Genomic DNA, 22,005 nt, shown 5'->3' on the forward strand with positions numbered 1-22,005 from the left:
CCTAAAAAATATGTTTTATGTTAAATGTCAGACAAATTAAATAATGTCTGAGAGTAAAATAATTATTGTTGTTATTTGTTTTATGGTCTTTTTTATTTGTTAAGATCACATCTGTGTTATTAATATTATTTTAAGTAGCATTAATTTGTTGCTAGCAACTCGTGTTGCTGGAAAATATTTGTAAAATTTTATTATTGTAAAACTAATTAGAAAATATTGTCATGAATATATAACAGCATTTCCTTTATTAAAAAATATACATATGTATGTAAATAACCAATAGGTATATGTTGCTGCAACATTGTTTATAAACATTTGGCAAGTGTTTGCATCCATTTAAACATCTTCAAATTGTATATAATTCTTGTTTAATTTTAAAATTTAGTCTTTACATGTTGCTTCAAAACTAGCAGAGATATTTTCATGCTATTTACATATTAAATACTTGTTTAAAAATCTGTTATAAACATAATTTAGGCTGATTCGTAATCACAGGTCTAAGTTTACAAACAAAACATGTTGCTTTGTATTTGTTTAGCAACATGTTTAGCGAAACATGTTCTTATTTATTCAAAAATCTACAAAAAACTATTGAATTTGCATTTTAGTTGGCAATTTTTATGATAACTAAATACATATTTGTTAAATTCCTTGTAAAATTCTTAAAAAATACTCTTATCTACACATGTAGCTAAATATATTTCTAGGAATTACTTTAAAATTTACATTTAAAATTTATTTCTTTTGTAATAAAAAACTTCAATATTTCAAAGTAACCACAAAATTTAACTACAAATTTATTGACTTTGTAAATTGTTGTTTATCTAAAAGATTTAAATAAATTTAAATGGCCTCAAGATAATAAATACATTTGATTTTATCAACCCCAAAGTTGTTAATTGAAAAAATGTATTTTGCATGTTAGAATTTTTTTCTACTTACAAACAATGTACATATAGCAATAAATTTAATAAAAACTTGGGGTCTACCAAAACTTCATTACAACAAAGAAACATAAATTAAAATTAAATATTAAGTAGCATTAAAAAAAGTTAGCGGCTAGTTGGAAATTTGTAGGACAGAAAACTGATGACAGCCCATTACGGACATCGTTTAATCTACTCAGAAAGTGATTCTAAGTCGATCGGTAATATTTTTGGGCATTACAAACATCTGCACAAACGCATAATACCCTCCCCACTATGGTGGTGTAGGGTATAATAAATCAATAAACCTGAATATCTCTTCAACTAGTTTTTGTAGATCTTCTCAAGGACTATTTATACTCAAAATTTCAGCTCATTCAAATCATAAATGGATTTTTGGCGATTTTTTTAAAAAAATTCAGACCCGAGGTGACCAAATTTGAGGGTCTACGTACTGGCCCCCATTAGCGCTATGAAGCTGAACGTAAATCAACTCGAAAACACCTCAGCTCAAACCATATGAAATTTCGTAACAATATCTCCAATAGTTCCCAAGATACCGAATTATTTCCAAAAAAAAAAATTCTAAACCACTGTGTGTCGTTAAAACTTTTACTGATACACTAAACATGACTCAAACCGAAACGACGCAGAACGAAGCACGATTTTCCATACATTTGTATTGATTTTCATTGAATTGGTTCCTTGATTCATAAAAAATAGATTTTTCAATACAAACATTTTCATATTAACGAGGCAAATCGAAGTACTAACGACGCAACTTCGAAGGCATGCGACGCAAACTGAAACAAAACGATGCAAATCGAAGAACTAACGATGCAATTTCGAAGCTCTGCAACGCAAACTGGAACAAAAACGACGCAACTTCGAAACTACGCAGAACGAAGCGACACAAACCGGGGTATTATTGTATTTCATGAATTGTTTTTCATACTATGAGAAAAAGAGTTCCATCAGATTTTTAAAATGGTTAGGATAGGTGAAATAAACATGCGATTCAGTCGTCCCCTACAAGTTACGGCATATTGTGGATTTGTTGCTTTGGTAGATACAATCGGCAACAATAAACCAAGTAATTTTCTACCAAATGTCACAAAGTACTTCTCAGGCAAAAGGTTAATCCTCATCTAAAGTATCTCCGCTCTTATCATCATCTTAAGTCTTCAAATTTCCATTTGGGTCTCCATTTATGTATTTATACAACAATTGTACGGTAAGTAACTGCTGCATAATGTTAATATTTATTTAAGTGTTGTTTTAGACATTTGATATTTCACTGATATTGACTGTAATTACAAAATGTAGCCGTTGTTGTACTGGCATTATTAAATACATAAAGAGTTACACAAACAGACAACTAGGCAGACCGACCGATAGACAAACACAAGCGGCTTTAACTTGAGGCTCATTACAGCAAAAAAAAAAAAAAAACTCCTCTTTGCAACACTTTGATGTTGTATAAACAGTTATTGTTGCATAAATTTCGTAATACTTCAAACAACATAATGGTAGTCGTTCTAAATGTTTATGTCGTTTTTTTTTCTTTCTTATTTAACAAAATAAATATAAATGAATAAATTGTTGTATTAAATGCTCTGTTTGTTTATTTATTTATTTGTTTGGTTGGTTTTAAATCATTTAATGTCGTCTGACGTTGTCTTTAACATGAATTTAAGAATAGTATTAAATTTTGAGCTGATGTTGATACTCGTACTACTTACTGTTTGCTGCTAAACATCTGCTTAATGTTGACAAAATACAGAAAAAAAGTCTTTGTGCTTCTTACGTAGATGAAGGAAATCTGAAAAGTTCTCTGGAGATGCCGTTTTTAGATAAATTTATTTCTAACAAAAGGCATCTGTTAAAAATTTTTATTCAGTTATGCACCCCTCAAAATAGTCATCCTTTTCTGATATGACTTCATCATCGGCGAAAACTCCCTTTCGTTGGCATAATCCTTTCAGGTTTAGAATCAAATAATAGTATCTGCACGCAGAGATAAAATATAGTTGGGCATGGTTACTGTAACCATTTCAATATTGTTACACGTTTTTTAACTATATTATAGTCACAGTAACTATTTATATGATTGTGGTAACCATAATATGGTTAATTTAGGATTCACATGATTGTATCAACCATATATATGGTTACAGTAAACAAGTATATGTTTGTGACAACCATTTTTATTATGAAGGACTTAACATATTATGTTGCTCTCGGCTTATGGATATCATAATCTGAAACCAACATATTATGACAAAATTATTCATCATAAATATGGTTGTCACAAATATATACTTATTTACTGTAACCATATATATGGTTGATGCAATCATGTGAATCCTAAATTAACCATATTATGGTTACCACAATCATATAAATAGTTACTGTGACTATAATATTGTTAAAAAAAACTTGTAACAATATTGAAATGGTTACAGTAAACATGTACAACTATATTTTTTCTCTGCGTGTAGAGCCATAATCATGCAATTAGGTAAATTTGTTCACCTTTTATTTGAACGTGGTTTGAGGTTAAGGTTTAAAATGAAGAAACAAAGGCCACTTTTGAAGTATTGATTAAAAACGGAGAATTCCATTCTTTAAATTTGAATGCAGATTGACAGCAGCTCTTCACTAAAGTCCATATTAAACAAGTAAGAGTGCCGAATCTTATATACCCTTCACCAAATTATACTTCAAAATAAAAATTTTAAATATTTTTAGGTAAACAAAATTTATTTTTTTCTCAAAGTAATTTTTTAATTTTTTGGAAAAAAAATTCTAATTGTTATTGCAAATTTTTAAAAAAATTTTTTTTTAAATTTTAAATTTAGCTTTTTAAATTTTTAAATTTTATGTTTGTTTTTTAAATTTTTTTTTTTTGGTGAAAAAAAAATCGGGTTCAAAATTTTTTTTCCGATTTTGACCCATTGTAGGTCCAACTTACTATGGTCTTATATACGTCGTTGCAAATGTCTTCGAAATATCTGTCATTAGATATCCATATTGTCTATGTTAATGTCTTAGTAATCCAGATATAGGTAAAAAATAGGTCAAAAATCGAGGTTGTCCTGGTTTTTTCCTCATATCTCAGCCATTTGTGGACCGATTTTGCTGATTTTAAATAGCAAACTTCTCGAAAGCATGTCTGACTGAATTATTGAAGATTTGGATCCCGAAGATATCTGGGGTCTTCAGAAAATTGATTTCAACAGACAGACAGGCAGACGGACAAACCCGCAAGCCCCCGATTGATAGTCCAGCACAATAACGTCTAGTCTATCGGTTACGTCAACAAAAGAAATTGTCGAATTTTGAACGATACCAATCCACATGAGATCTTAAAAAACTCTTTTGTGTGAATTTGGGTCTGGCAGCATCATCGGTCCATATTTATTTTAGAACGACGTTGGCCAGGCCTTCACCGTCAACGGCGTGCGCTATTTAACAACGATGATTAACCACTCATTCTAACCTGAATTGAATGATGTGAACACCAACAACATGTGGTTTCAACAGGAAGGCGCTACGTGCCATGGGTCCCTCTGCACGAGCCATTTGAGGGCATGGTCATCTCAGGTGGAGATGATGTTAACTGGCCACCGATATTGTGCGATTTGACCCCGTTAGGCTGTTTCTTGTGAGGTTTTCTTAAAAGACAATAGCACATTTTGGATACGCGACATACATAATCGATAAGACATTCCGCCACATGGCATCAATAAGCCATTCCAATGAATAAAACATTTCGATTACTTTGTTGTATTTAAATTTAAAGATAGAAAACGCTTAATGAAATACCCTTTACGCCTTGGATTAAATAAACTGAAGGAAGGTTTAAAAAAACATTTGATCAAGAACATTTTAAAACTATAATGCTACTTAACAAAAGGACTTTTCATTCCGCTCTCGTTACATTAGAGTAAATGACAATAATATTTATAAACAGTTGGTTTATTTTATTTACTTGTTACCGCTTTATTGTCTGTCTGTCTGTCTTTCCGTCCGTCCGTCTCTCTGACAGTTTTAAATTCAATGAAGTGTTTTTTTCTTTGCTGCCGTTGTTGCTGTTCAAATAAAGCGCAAGCGCAAAGTCATGTTGTACAAGTTTATTTTTTATATTGTATTATTTGTTTTAGGTTTTTTTTATGTGTTTTTAATCTTTTTTTTTGTATTTCTGTTTATATTTATTTTTACCATTAAATTATTATGCTGTTAGTAATTTATTTTTCCCTCCCGTCTTAGTCGTTTTAAGTTTATTTTAATGCGTCCGTTTTGCTGTTAAGAGCTCATAAAACTGAAAAGAAAATATAATTTATGACTGACTGTTTGTACTTTGTCTAAATGTACTTAGTTAATGTTGGCATTTAATTACACAATTAATTTCAAATTAGGTCATACTCATTCAGAGAGATATGTAGCTGTACAGCCATAAGTAGGGGTGAGTGAGTGCGTGTGTGATCAAATGTTAAAAGTGTTTGATTATCATGTTGTCACCGCAAATTGATTGAAGTCTTGTTGGTTGTGCAGCAAGCATGCTGCCAAGCAGGGTATTTTGAGGAGTTCTTATCTTGGTAAGTGTGCTTTAATTAGTACATATTTTTATGATGACATGTTTATGCCTTCTCTGAATAGATTAGTGTTTAATATGTTATAGTTTGGTTTCAATTGTTTTGAGCTAAACAAAAATTAATTAAACAAAAACTAAAATTTGCTTGTTTTAGACATATTTTATAATTCGACATAAAAATTCATTGATCTCTGCTGTGTCTTAGTTAGTCTGGTATCGTAAGACAAAGTCAATGAGAGACAAACAACACAACCACCGACTTCAAATAGTGGCGAAATTCATTGAAGACTTACAAAGCTTCTGCTAACTGGGAAGCTTAACATGAACAAGTAAAGACATCAATATTTATAACAGAATGTGCAAATCGAACCAAGCAGAACAATCTCAAAACATCACACTCTCTTAATAACAATTAAAAATCTGGACTGGGAAGTGGACCACAACTTCGCCTTCGCCGAATCAATCGAATATTCTGAACGTGAATTTTAGAACATAATCGAGCAGAGCCCATTTGAAACGGTAATTAAACCACATAAATTTAATTGTCTGGGTCAGTCGATGCCTTTTGGGGATTACCGAAACATATAATCGATTGTAATACTCTAGTCTCAAGACGACCTGGCAGACCCGCTGACCTTTAGGTGCCAGATAGAGGAAGCCAGAAACAATATGAAATGGCTTGTCACAGTTCAGGTCTCTGAGGTCCCAAAACAATTGAAAAACTGGCCGATCGGAGATTGAAAGTGCGAGAGATTGTGAATGCCATAGAAATCTCACATAGCTCAGTGGTTTCAATTTTGAATGATCACCTAGAAATGAGAAAGCTTTCCGCAAGGTGCCGCGTTTGCTCACAAACAGAGACCAAACAGTGGGTTTCTCTGGATGAATCGGCGCCAAAGAAGGCAAAGGTGGGTTTGTCAGCCAATAAAGTCGTGGCGATCCACATTGACTACCTTTAAAGGGGTGAAACAATCAATGGCGAATATTATGCCAACTTATTGGCATATTTAATGAGGATTTCAAAGAAAAAAATACTGCATTTGGCCGAGAAAAAAGTTTTCTTTTCAATCCATTCTTTCCGCCGTCGGGAATGGATTGAACAATGCACGAAAATGAGATTTATGGTCTTGTTCAAGCGAGCCACGACCTAAGGAAGCATAGCTAAATGCTACCGGCCGCGTCCACAGGTTGCGGTTAGTGGAAATTTCCATGAAAATGCGGAGCAGCTACCATAGCAGTCGTGGATAATCAGCGGTTCCGAGTGGAGAGTCTCAGTGTGTTTCCGGGTGGCGCCGGACTCCTAACAAGTTCTGAGTACCGACGATACTTGGAACATCAAGGCGAGTGATTGGTGCCTTCAAATAACCAACAGCCAACAACTGTCAGCGACTGTCCCTCATTTTAGAGGCGGATGAAAGCGGTCGTTGGATCTTGTAACAAGCTGCTGGCTATATAAATGTTATGTAAGGCTTTTAACCAGCCAGCCTGGAGGCCATGCTGGCAGCCCCAGTTTCAGGATAAGATGCAGAAGCCCAATCAGTTACTCATCTTAAACCAACTGATTACCGAAACCTCATGAAAAGGAATTAATATATATATTAGGGTATTCGAATTATTCGATTTTTCTCTTGTTCGAATAAAACGAATAATTCGAATAAGAGATATTAACTTGTTCGAATAATTCGATCACACGTTTAAAATTAATCGAATTATTCGAATAATTTAAATTTTTTTAATAAAGTAAAGAATGAAGTTTTGATCTCGGTTTTTTAATATTTTATTGTTAAAGAAAAACAAAAAATAACGTAAAAGTTATCAATTCAAGTATTGATAATGATAAAAAACATTCTAAAACAGAGTCCATCATTAAATTTTCAACAGAAATATTCTGATCAGATTAACTACCGAACAATCTACAAAATAATTGACTAGCAAACCCTTTAGTTTCCGTTTTGGAGCTATGCTTTAAAAAATTTGACCTAATTGGACATGATCCTGAATTCAAATACAATATAAACGTATTAAGAACTTTTTTTTTGTCGTTCATTAATTCGGGTTTTAAATTGTGTAACTAATTCTTTAGTAAATTAATTATTCACTATTTCTAAATTATTAACAATTTGTATTATACCCTCAAGCTCTGTCAACGTTACCGAATCTTTGCTTAATAAAGTGGTCTTGGGGAATTACACAATAAAGGAAATCTGTCCAAAGTTTGATATCATTGTCAGTGAACATCACTAATTTGAAGTCAGAGAGTGTATGATTGACGCATTTATAAATACGCAAAAAGTTTATTACCATATTAGACAAAGCTGTTCAACGATGTTCAAAATTATGTGTAAGACGAACTCCATGTTTTTCTTGCAACAAAACGTTAGTTTGCAATATTTGTGTTTATCATTCGATTTATTAAATATTTTGCAACACTTACGTTCGCGGTTAATAACATCACTTATATACATATATTTTAAGATCATGGCTTTCATCTATTTCAATGAAATCATTATAAATGTCATCCTCAATATCACTTTCGACGACCGTTTCAAAATCACATTCAACTCCTCTTTAATCTAAGTTATAATTTTGATTATTAATTTCAATTCTTCTACTATTTCGCCAGCTAAATTACAAATATTTTATTTCGTACCTTTTATTTTCATTGGTTCAAGTAATAAGTTAACAATTTTGAAAGATTTGTTTTTAGAATTGTAACTTCTTGTAGTAATATATATGTATATATTTATAGAAGGAGCTATCGGAACACTCATCTACAGTGATCGAAAGTCCCTTTGTCTTTAGTTAGTTGTCGAATTTCAGAAACAATACAATTTTTGTGAGTCATTATTACTTATTTAAATTTAAAATTATGAAAAATTTTAAGCAATTTAATAAATTTAAATATATATGAACATTTATTCGTTTTATTCGATTATTCTAAATAAAATTGTTCGAATTATTCGTTATTCGAAAATGGTCATTTTTAAATTGTTCGAATAATTATTCGTAAGAAGTTATTCGATTAATCGAACGATCATTAGTCGAATGAATACCCTAATATATATATCGTAATTATGAATCAATAAAGTAAAAGTCGGCCAATTGAACTTCAATTACAGGTCCATTTGACAGTTGGGAAGTTGCTCAGCATTTAATTGTTATCCAAATTCACATCATATTTGAATTTGTTTGGGAGCTGTCAGTTGATATAGAACGTTACACAAGAATATAACGCCTTGTCATTGTTGAACAATATTTAAAAAAAAATAAAAGTTGGGCGGACTCAGTTTCGAGCAATGAAGCACACTTTCACTTTAATGGATTTTTTAGTTGGCAAAGTTGCCTCATTTGGGGTTCAGGGAACGTGTTACCGTTTGGTGTGGATTTTGGATTGAAGGCATCATTGGATGCCTTCGAAAATGAGACTCGTCAAGAAGTGATTGTTACTGGTGTTCGATATCTCGACATGATAACAGAGCTATGATTGCCTACATTGGATGATATTCGTTGGTGTCACATGCCATACCATGCCTGATCGTGTACTCTGTCCTTACGTTGATCAGAATTGACCGTCATTGGATTTCTTTTTATGGGGTTATTTCAAGGAAAAGGTCTATTCCAACAAGTTCACAACCACTCGTGTATTGAAGGAGGATATTCAGCGATGCATTAATGAAATTCAGCCACATTTATGCAAAATGGTCATGGAAAATTTCGACAAATGAGTGCGTATGTGCCAGCAAAGTTGTTTAGTGGAGATCCTATCCTGTGCACTTTATGATTCAATGTGTGTTTTCCATGTAATTCAAATCTTGAGTAAATCCTTTTCATCCACTCACCCTATTACACATAATCCCAAGTCCTACATTAAGATTCAAAAGAATTATGAAAACGAATTTACAACTTTTTTAAATTTGTTTTTAAACTTGATTGAAAAAGGACAAATACTTCTGCAGATATGCATTAAACATTAATAATAAGGCAAAGGTAAGCAAGTAATCAACCCAAAAATTATGCTAATAAATCAACTAAAAAAAAATTCCCTCCAGCAGCAATTTCTTCAATATACTTTCAACAAGTTGTGTAGCTGAAAGAAAAACTAAAAGTAAAACTCCCAAATATTATGCAAATAAAATAGCTATTGACATTTAAAGTGGCATTATATTAACCATGAAAATTAACCTAATTTTATGTGAATAAAATCAAGGAAATAAATAAATGAAGAAAAACGAGAAAAAAAATATGCAAAAATAATTTGGGAAGAAAAATTTTGCAAATAAACCTAAAGCTTATTAACAAATAAAGAAATAAAAAATAAGGAACTAAAACAACACTTCAGGCCAAGGAAAAAGAATTTGAATTTCAAACCAAAAAATAATAAAAAAAGTGGTATGTATACAAAACAACACTAACCCCAAGGAAAAACAGCCTGAGTAATACCACTTACAAAAAAAAAGCAAAATAACAACAACCCCAAAACAAATTTTGTAACAATGGAAAAAAGCAGTAATAATATCCTTTCAAGGATAAAGGAATATAAAAAAATACTGTATAAACCAGTATGCTACGCATAGTTATACAATTTTTATGGTTTCATCAAATATTATCCTGTTTTTTTTTTTTATTTTGCAGAGCAGGGATTGTGAGTGACGCAGTTTGTATAGAATTTTGTTGAACTTTAAACACCAACTCATACCCGGAAACCTTTCGTTGACTTTCATCGTATTCTTTGTATTTTTATTCGCTTTAAACGGAAATGAAAACCAAAATATGTTTTATTTAGCTTTTCAACAATTTTGTTAACCATAATAAGAAAGTAGTTTTTCATTTTTATTCTTTTTTTTGGGGGGGGGGAGGTGAAGGCATTGTTATGGATAATTCAAAGGAATTATTGTAATTTCTTGTTGTATTGTTATTAATATTAACCATTGTTGTTCATGTTTAATAAACAAATAATTTGAGTTTAGTTAAGTGGATTAATTGATAAGTTCATGTTTTAATAACAAAAAAGAAAATCTATTTACATAAAAATTTAATTCTAATGAATTAAAGCAAATGTTACTGGCATCATTTAAATATGTTTTTGTTTTCTATCCATGATTCCAACAACATTCAGAGGTCGACAAGACAATGGAACATTTTCGAAATATTCAATTAATGGCTGACAATACAAAACAATTCTTAAGAAATTGTTATTTTTTTAGTATTTAATTAATATATACTTTTGTTTACTTATTATTAACATCAACAAATTATGAATATAATTAATTTAATTCTGAAAATAGAAACCAGTCTAAACAATGTTTTTTATTATGATATTGTTAAAGCAATGGAAACTTAGATTCAGTATTTTGTTGGTTATCTCTTGTTTTGTATTACTACTGCACAGCGACAATGCATTGAACAAATTTAATTATCAATCGTATCCTTTGAAAAAAAAATGGCCATTCCCTTATAACCGCATCTAATAGTTTTGAGTCCTTGTGTCGTGATCATTAATTTTCCTTAGGTGCTCTATTGGATTGAGATCTGGCGATTGTACAGGCCACTTCGAAATACGTATTAGGCGTATGACTTAAAAATTAAGTTTTTTCAAGTGTTTAGCTTTTATTTTGAAACATTTGTTCAATATAAATTTATTCAATTTGATAGGTATGGTCTTTTTCCATCTTTCTGGCAACATATGGTTTCCGAGCCAAAAGAACTGCTCATCATTTGAGGCCAAGATCGAATGAAGACAATATCGGATACTCTGTTCCAAAGTGAAGTGTATCCCAGAGAGAGCATTCTGCATCGATCGAAACAAATAGTAGTCGGACGTAGCACGGTCTGGACTATAAAACGGGTGAGGCAAAACTTCCCAACCACTTCATACTAAACACTTTTTAACAGCCAAAAGAACTGTTCTTTTGAGGCGAAGATCGAATCAAGCCAATATCGGATACTCTGTTCTAAAGTGAAGCATAAGGCGAAGGAAGCAAAACCTCCCAACCACTTTATTCTAAACACTTTTTAACTGGTATTGAAACATGTAGCACTGAGCATTGTCATGATGGAATATTACAGTTTCATGTCTGGCCGCATATTCTGGGCCAATGCTCGCTTCAAACGGATCAGTTGCGTTCAGTACAGGTTCCAGATTTCAATAGCTCATAATAAATAGGAACCTTTTGCATGCACCATTGATATTTGGCTTTGGTATCGGCTGGTTGGCCGTGCTTCACATATGATCGATCTCTTACGCTTCAGGTTATCGTAATGAATCCATTCTTCATCGCAATTAATGATTTTCTTTTATAGAGTTCAAGCATCATTTCGGACATGCAAAATCATTTTTCAAGGTCTCTCGGCTTCAATTCGTATACAACCCAATTTTCCTACTTTTTGGATGAATCCTGCTGCTCGCAAATGTTTTGAAATTGCTGGTTTGAAGTAGCTCCCAATGACTTTGCAAGCTCATGTTGAGTTTGACAACAATCTTCTTGGTCTTTAAACTTTTTTTGTCTTCCGTGTCAAAATCACCACTTCTGAACCGCACAAGCCATCTTTCGGACGTTGAAACCGATGGAACACATTCACCATACGCTTTGGTGAGCAATCGGAGTTGTTCAGCATCGTTTTTTTTTAAATTAAAGGAGTAAAGCAAAACTTACAGCATATGGCGATTCGTTTACATTATTATGTTCAATAACTAAGTGAGAATAAATGACAGATATGTACCTACCCTTCAAAATTATTTATCTATTGTAAATCCCGCAATACCTCATTGGATTGTAACCATTATGTTACAGCCCTAGAGGCTTAAATCTCCAATCTAGAGACATATTTTTCTTCCAGGTATGGACTCATAGCATTTTTATAAATGGATTTGTATCCAATTCCAGTCATAATTGCCCTAAAACAGCGCCACATCATAATATTGCCACTGCCAAACTTGACTGTCTTATTCGTTCCCACGACAATTCAATCTCTGTTCCGGAACGACCCGAATTGTATTCAGCCAAAGATAGTCAACTCAGTGACAGCTGTACAAACCGAAAGTTTTTTCCCCAGGAAAGAACAATCGGCCACAGTCGAACTGTTACAACAAAAACAACTGTTTTTTTTCATATATTCAAATAGATAAGCTGGGCTGATTCAGAAACACGAAAGGAAAATTATTTTAAAATGGTTGTGTGAAAATCACTCAGTTTTTAAATAAGTTTTGAGTTTTTAAAAAACGTATCCATTGTATTGTCTCTCACTGTATATATAACATATTTCTAACACTCCTAATTCTCATATTACCTAAATATGTACATTATTTTCCCAAGCATTAAGTCATCCGAATGACTGATCACTTCATCTACTTACAAGCTACTTAGGTTAATACATAAGTTTTCCCTTTTTCACCTTACTTTTCTATCCACCCCCCTCACACCTATATAAACAATCCAATCCTATTATAACTTGAATTGTAGTTAAATAAATAAAATACCTAAGCAGATTTTGAGAGCTTAAATCCTAAGGTAACCAACCAACCATCCAACCATTAATACAAGCAAACAAAATATGTTATTTGTTATACAAAACAAAAAAAAAGGTCAATATAAAACGTTGGAAAATCTATGTATGTATTTAAAATATAAATGAACTTACCTTATATAAACTATTTCATTATTATTGTTGGTAAGACGACGCCAACCTGGTGGTATATTTGCTTTAACTCCCGCTAACATTGTATGATTGTGATTGTTGTTCATGTTGCTGCCATTGCCGTTTAAATTTAATCCATTTCCATTTGAATTTGAATTGGAGTTTGAGTTTAATCCATTTGTATTGAAATGATTACTGGCTGTATTTGTATTGCAATTAGCATTACAATTGGTATTACAATTGTTAATATCGTTGTTATTATTAGCAACATGTTGCTTAGTATTTGCATGCATAGTTTGCAATTGATGTCGAGCATTAATGTGGCTGACATTTTTCAATTCAGATTGGTTATGTTGATGCTGCAACTTTTGAGTTTGTTGCTGCTGATGCGGCTGTTGTTGGGTAAAATGTGTAGAGGATTGGTGTTGTTGGTTTAACATATTATTGTTATTGCTAACATTATGATTATGTTGCTGCATATTTTGATGTGGATATATATTTTGATTTGCCGAGGGAGCTACAACATTGGGTGGTATACAAGTTGCTCGACTATTAATATTATTGCTGCTGCTGTTGTTGCTGCTACTATTACCATTTACCAAGCCAGCTGGTAAATTTCCATTCTGTTGCATAGCTCTTTGAGTGTTGGAAAATTGATTTTGATAATGCTGCGACGGCATTTGTGCATTTGCTGTATTATTGTTATACGACCCGCTGCCAGCAAATTTATTTTGAGTTTGTGGCATGGGTGTCATATAGTTTTGACAAGGCATCATATTTGTAGCAGCATCTTGAGAGGGTTGATTTTGAAACATTTGCTGTTGCTGTTGTTGCATTTTTAAATGCATTTGTTGTTGCTGCTGTATTTGCTGTTGATGCATTTGTTGTTGTTGCTGCTGCTGCATCATTTGCTGTTGATGCATATGCTGTTGCATATTGTAGTTATGCTGTTGTTGCTGTTTTAATGCATATTGCTGCATTAAATGTTGCTGTTGTTGTAAATTATGTATTTGTGGCTGCTGTTGTTGCTGCTGCTGCTGTGGCGAATTTCTAGCCATATTGTTATTCATTGCAGTAGAAGCGTTATTAATTTTTTGTTGCTGCTGTTGTGTAGGCTGATGCTGTTGTTGTGGCTGTAAATGACCAGCACTAGTAGCAGCCATTGTATTTTACTTTTTATATTCAGGTGATGAATTTATTTTGTTAAAATTGTTAACAAGTTAGTCTAAAAAGAAAGTAAAAAACAAACATATTAAGTTAAATTTAGTAAAAATAAGAAAAAAAATCTGAACAGTATTAAATGAATTTCACAAGGGTACTTAGCAACATGTTGCTGACAAAAGTTTTAATATTTACATTGTGTGCTTATATTGAAAAAGGTTAATTCGATATGTAAAATATTAAAATTATTATGAATATTTAAACAAATGTTGCAGCAACATGTTGACGGCAACTATGAAAACAAATGAGAACATTTTAAGACAATGTTGCAGAAACATCTTGTAGAAAATATGCCTAACTAGTTACTAGCAACATAAGGTTGCATTTTCTAAATGTATTTTAAAACTAAAAGTAGGAACAAGTTTTTTAATTGTTTATTTTTAGCGGTGATTTCAAAGTATATTGCAGCAACATGTTGAAAGTATAAAAATCTCCAAAATATATCCTATTTTATGGCAAAACTTTGTGTTGGTTCACAACAATATTTTTGCCAGGAGGCGGAAAATGTTTAGAACAGTTTGGATTTCTTTAAAACATGTTGCAGAAACCTATTGTACGGAACTTAAAAAGACATGAAGCATTAATTGCCATTTTATATAAACAAATTTGTACAAAATGCAACAACTGGTAAATATAGGAAAAAAATTATGCTGAATATAAGCATGTTGCAAAGAAAATGTTGTTAGCAACATGTTTATAGGAAGATTCACATGTTGCTGAAACATGTTGAAAAGATATAATGAAATTAATAATGGCAACATGTTGCAAAATGATTTAATTTATCAATTATGTTAGTGACAACATGTTGCGAACATAATTAATATAGAAAGTCATGTTCTGTCATGTTGTGAGAAAAGATTTGATTACAATTTTTGGTTTATATTTGTTCAATAAAAGAAACATGTTGAAGCAACATGATGAGCATGACCTCCGTAATATTTTATAAATACAACAAAATGTTGCGAACATTATTAGTATAGAAAGTCATGTTCTGGCATGTTGTAGGAAAAAATTTATTAAAATTTTGAGTTTAATATTGATCAATAAAAAAACATGTTGCAGCAACATGTTTAAGCACGTTTAATTTTAAAGCATTAGCTAAAAAAAATAATATTAATATGTATGTTAAAAAATGTTTGCAGCAACATGTTGCAAGATTTCAATATGATTGTTAATAATGAAAACATTTTAATTAAATTAATATTTACATTAAAGCTAATTGTGTGCGGTAAACACACAGACATTTTAAAAATGTTGCAGGCATGATAGCGATATTTCATATGTCAACTTTGAGAAAAATATGAAGAAAATCATAAAAATCTGAAAATTGAACTTATTGCTCACTAAATGCTGACGAAGAAACAGTATCATAGAATGAATTTAACTTCAATTTTAGATGGCAACATCCACCCTCGAAAAATGTTGCTGCAACATGTTGCGAGAAAATCAATTCATAAAGAATTAAATAATATTTAAGCACAGATTTAAGTTACATAAATTAAAAGTAAAAGATTTACTGCACAATAATGTTGCTGACAACATGTTGCGAACATTTTGAGTCAACAACACATTTAAGTAAAAAATGTGCATGAAACAACCAAAAAAAACAAAATTTTAATGAAATAGTTCACTAATCTAATTGAAGATAATAAAAATAGACATCAATAACAATATTTTCCACATAATTAAACTCTAACAAAAGAATCTTCATAATAAACTGATGTGATTAAGAGTCATTAATAAAATTATGAAAGCCTTTGATGTCAAATAAACGATAAACTTTAAATGATTATGAGCCATAAAAAAGGAGCCTTAAAATTAAACTTACGAGAATTTGCAAAAAAAAAGTTATTTCAAAGGAAAGAAAAAAAGCAAGCAGGTAAAGAATACTTGATTTTTGGGAAATACCCAAATATAAGACAACTCAACTATTGAATGACTCAGTCAACAGTCAATCGTAGTTGCTGAAAAGGAATTTTTGTCTAACACATTTGGTGTGGCACACAAATTCTTTTTGTTTTCATCGTAAATGATTTGTTCACTAAGTTGTCTTTATCTACATCAATTTATTGGTTGGTGTCTTTTCTTTTATCCCTCTTTATCTATTTCTATTTTATTTTGGGATTTTTTTTTAAAAAACAATTTTGTTCTGTTGTTAAAGGTGTGACAATTGTGTACGTGGGTTATTGAATTTCAGCTTATTTACACTGAAAGGGACACACAAGTGGAAAGTTTTTTATGTTTGCTTTGCTTCACAAGCTTTTGTGTGTTTCATGCTCCTTAAGTGTTGATTAGATCATCTGAGTACAATTTTGTTTTTATTTCGATTTTTTAGTTTGGCAGCATTAACATTGTTGGTTTTCTAAAGAAATTGTGTGTGAAGAGAGAAAAAAAACAAAACAATCTTTTTGAGTCACTTCAATATTCCTGACATATGAAATCATAATCAATTCTATGTGCCTCCTTTTGATTCACTCTCCTTTTCAGATACACCATATCTCTGTGTGTATTATGGATGTGTTGTTGAGGAGTTACGTGTTGACAATTTCAAGTACTTTGTATTGTGTAGAACGTTTTTTTCTGTTTTTCTGTTTTGTTTAAAGGGTCTGTTGTTGTCGTCTGTATATTATTGATTGTATTTGATTTTAATTTAAAATGAAAACGTCACTGTCAGTGTCATCAAGCCATGATTACCTTTATTAAAACACAATCATTTTAATTAAAAATATGAATTTACACAAATATTTCCCATTTACTTTGATTTATGAGGAATTGTGTGTTTTTCGTTTAACTCCTGGTGTATGTTTGAAATTTTAATTAGAATTTGGTTGCAGTTAATGTGATGGATAATAAATAGAGAGTTATACGAGTACATACAATGATGACCATTGTAATTGGAGGTTGGTAATTGCCATATGGCTACTGTTCACTTTATATTGATGAGAACGGAATTTTGAGTTGTGGTTACCTCATAATTATTCAATTGGTTTGCAATCTGAAATACAAATCAGCCATGCAAAATTATTTTATATTTTTCCCAGAAATCAAGCGCTTATACTTTGTAATCTCCTTTTTGGAGTTTTATAAAGTTTTGTTATTTGAACCATTGTAATTTAAATAAATCAAATGAACAGCTTGAAATCGTATTAGATTCAATACACTTAACCAAAGAAATTTGAATGTGGATCAATACCATCATGCTAGTTCAAATCGTTCTCTAAAAGCCTGTATTTTTAATGGACTTTTTTTCATCTGAAGGAATAACATTTTAGCATATTTTCGTCCATATCGATTTTCTTTTTGAATCCTATTTTTGCTGGGAACAAAGAATGAGCATTTTAACTGGAATTGAAGTTGAAAACAAGCTTAATTCCGGCCTTGAGTCCAGTGTCGGGCAATAAATGTATATCTTTATATCAATTGCACTTTACACTAGGCTTCTAAAAGTCGACTTATTGTTTCAACTATAGAACCCTAATAGACACTCATTATATATTAGGGTTCTAAAAGTCGAATTATCGACTTTTTGCTGAAAATACTCGAAAAGTCGAAATCTCAGATTCTCAAAGGGAATCTGAGAAAAATTCCATCAATACGCTAAAACTGAAGAAGTGCTTGAACCGAGACATTGCCGGTCAGAATTCGTTCTAATGTTGTAACATTAAATTACCTAAAACTAACATATACTGCGAAGATTATTATTCCACCGAGAGGTTTCTTGCAACAAACATTGCGTTAAAAATATCGAATTTGTCTCAAAAAATCGATCTTATTTTCTTGAATAAAAAATAAATAAGCTTCCCGTATTAAAATGAATTATTGCCCTTATTATACCCTTCACCTTCGTGAGAAGGGTATATATAAGTTTGTCATTCCGTTTGTAATTTCTACATTTTTCATTTCCGACCCTATAAAGTATATATATTCTGGATCCCTATAGATAGCGGAGTCGATTAAGCCATGTCCGTCTATCTGTTGAAATCAATTTTCTGAAGACCCCAGATATCTTCGGGATCAAAATCTTTAATAATTCTGTCAGACATGCTTTCGAGAAGTTTGATATTTAAAATCAGCAAAATCGGTCCATAAATAACGGAGATATAAGCGAAAAACCGGGACAACCTCGATTTTTGACCTATTTTTATATATACAATATGGATATCTAATGATAGATATTTCAAAGTCCATGCAACGATGTAGATAAGGCTATATTAAGTTGGACCTACAATGGGTCAAAATCGGGAAAAATATTTTTTAACTCGAATTTTTTTTTCACCAACAAATTTTTTTTGTCATACATTTTTTTTCCAAAAAAAAAAAATTTAAAAACTAATAAAAAAAAATTAAAAAAATTTTTTTTTTAAAAATTTGGAAAAAACTTTTTTTAAAAAAAATTAAAAAAAAATTTGAAAAACAATTAAAAAAAAATTAAATTTTGTTTACCTAAAAATATTTATTTTAAAGTATAATTTGGTGAAGGGTATATAAGATTCGGCACAGTCGAATATAGCTCTCTTACTTGTTTTTACGTCAAATCCATCGAAAATGTTGAAATATCAAGCACTTTTAATTGTGAAAAAAATGTTTGTAAATAATAGGTGAAAAAATCGAGGTAGTCACGATTTTATGCTTATATCTCAGTTATTTGTGGGCCGATTTTCTGGATGTTGGACTATAGCAGATATATTGATGTATCAATCGTGTATGAAAGTTATTTGGGGCTTCGGAAAGTTAAGTTATTTAGGGACTTTAACAGACAGAAGGACATTGCTGTATCGACTCTCCTCTTTATGTGGTCGCAAATGAAAAATTTTTAAATTACAAACGGAATAACAAACTGATATATAGCCTTGCTTGCCACTCATGGTGAAGGGTATAATAAAATCTCAGTTACGATCTTCTAAGGTACAGACCAATCTCCACACCTTAACTCAATTGAGTACCTTTGGAAAATGGTAAATAAGATGATCAATAGAGAAGGTGTAGGAAGAGATAAAAAAAAATTATTTTATGCTTTAAAATCTGTTTGGTTTGCTATAGAAAAACGAAAAGATGTGCAGCCATGCTTAAAAACATCTGGTATTCCACAAAATATTGATCCCAATGTTTTGTGCAATATGTTTTGCCGAGTGAATTTTTGACAAATTTTGTTTTTTATACCCTTCACCAGAGTGACAAGGGTATATGTATATAAGTTTGTAATTTCTACATTTTTCCTTTGCGACCCCACATGGATCGTTATAGATAGCGAACTCGATATAGCCATGTCCGTCTGTCCGTCTGTATGTTGAAATCAACTTTCCGTAGCCCCCAAATAACATAACATATATCAATATATCGGGAAATCATCCGGTTCGGTTGTTATTTAAAATCGGCCCACAAATGGCTGATATATAAGGAAAAAACCTGGACAAACTCGATTTTTGATCTATATCTTTACTAAGTCATTAATATAGACAATATGGATATCTAATGATAGACCATTGCAACGATGTTTATAAGGCTATAGTAAGTTGGACCTACAATGTGTCAAAATAGGAGAAAATATTGATTAACCCGAATTTTTTGTTCATCAAAAAAAATTTTTTGTCATAAAATCTTTTCCCAAATTTTTTAAATTAAAAAAAAAATTTTAAAATTTAACAAAAAAAAATTGGAAAAAACTTTTTAAAAAAAAAATTAAAAAACAATTTGGAAAAAAAATGTTGAAAATAAAATTAAAATTGTTTTCAGTCGAATATGTTTTGTCCGACACTGTATATACAAAATATTTCAATATTAGCCAATTGTGGCTACAATACAAATACAATCGAGCTCCTCGAATTTTACAAAGTTATATTGTTAAGTTTTCAAAATTTAGATAGTAAATTTTCACAATTAAAATTCGTTGATCACGAATGTAGCGTTCCATGGTTAAAATGTCCAAAGTATATACTAAATAAATGTCAAAGGATGACATCTCAATTATTGACATTTCATCGTTTGACCTCAAATTTGCCCACATTTTTATATTCTTAAAATGTGGAATAAATAAAAGAAAGCTCCTCAAAATAATAAACATATTGCTCTTAATTCAATTGAGTTGTTTTATATTCTATAAATAAAATACTTTATCGCCCCTTACAATTCAATCATTTACAAACAAAACACCTATAATAGCCAAATTTTGATAAGTAATTGAAAATTAATTGGGGTGAATAAAAGTCAAGCACTATTTCTTCCCTAACAAATACCCTTGAATTAATACACTAAATAAATCCATTAATTATGCCATTCGAACACCTTCGTTCTACTGTTTCTGCACCAACTGAAATCAACTTATAGTTGTTGTTGCTGTTTTCTTTCATTACAAACATTTTTACCATAAATATTCAATGATTGTTATTTGAAACAACAACCAACCACATGTAGGAACAAAACAAACAACATGAAACTCTCACTATTCCAACCAACATTGTACATATTTTGTAAATGAACTCAAAAAAAGTATGAATGAATCCAAAACGAACAAAAACACCACACGCACAAAATACACACACTCATGCCACAAATACTTTTCTTCTTTTGTAGCATTTTGGTATGATAAATAGAAGATAGATAATCTTATTATAAACACTTGACACAGTTTTCCATTTCTGTGGCTTGACAAAATTCCTATTTGATTTATTGTTGCTATTAATGTTAAAAACTTTTACCTGTATCTTTTACAAGATACAAATTAATACAATTTTTAATATTTACATAAGTTTTCTTGTTGAGTTTTTAACTTATTTTTGATGTTTTCTATATTTATTTACAAAATCAATTGCAATTCGTGTCGGTTTTTTAGTTAATAGCGAGAGCATGGAATGAGAAGAGAATGTTTTTCTTTTTTTTATTTTTCTTATAAGAGAATCTATTTTGTTGTCCAATTTCGTATTTAGTAAATCAAAAGAGAGACGACGAGTTAGAAGAGAGCTAAAGCAAAGAGCGTAACAAAACTTTACATTCAATTTGTATCAGCTATGCAAAGAGGAAAGTACTAATTTTACCAATTAAACATAGAAGAAAATTGTACTTTTGTAAGGTTTACTGTATCCTACCTTTATGGCTGACCTATTTTCCTAGTTCCAACACAATGATTTGCATGAGTAGGGGTCATCCCCTGGTTCAAGAAAAGAAATAAAAAAAAACTTTAGATATCAAATTGTGGAATACCATTTCAAATTGAACGCACTGCTTTGATCTTATAGCATGTTGGAGGCATGTATACATAGTTGTATCGATAAAAATGGAAAAATATTTCCTTAGGTATTGAAATTCTATCATGAACAGTACCAGGGAACACTATACAAAACTGGCAACATCTCAGAGTAATATTTTGGCAATTTTTTTAAGGTGTGCTCTAGCTGGCACCTTTATAGTACCTTAAACAGGACCCTCTATAAGGGCTTTATTCGGAACATATTTTCTTATTATTATATAAAAGTTTGGACAACACAGTATTCTCAGTGTGGTTCGCCGGGCTTCACATACGATCACTTACGCTTCGGATTATCGTAATGGATCCATTTTTTATCGCAAGTAATGATTCGGTTGAAAAATGATTTTCTTTTATAGCGTTCAATCAGCATTTCGTTTGGTTCC

At 31.2% G+C, this 22,005-nt stretch overlaps 1 protein-coding gene across 2 annotated transcripts in view; it reads right to left on the reverse strand.

Moving 5' to 3' along the window:
* Positions 1-22,005, reverse strand: part of sba (six-banded) — a 479,153-nt gene that overhangs the window by 452,555 nt on the left and 4,593 nt on the right. For both annotated transcript variants that reach the window (XM_065516094.1, XM_065516093.1), the window contains exon 2: positions 13,162-14,383. In XM_065516094.1, coding sequence (XP_065372166.1) covers positions 13,162-14,321 — 1,160 coding nt within the window. In that variant the 5' untranslated portion in view covers positions 14,322-14,383. The remainder of the gene's footprint in view (positions 1-13,161; positions 14,384-22,005) is intronic.

This window comes from Calliphora vicina, chromosome 1 (assembly GCF_958450345.1).
Source record: "Calliphora vicina chromosome 1, idCalVici1.1, whole genome shotgun sequence".
NCBI lineage: Eukaryota > Metazoa > Arthropoda > Insecta > Diptera > Calliphoridae > Calliphora > Calliphora vicina.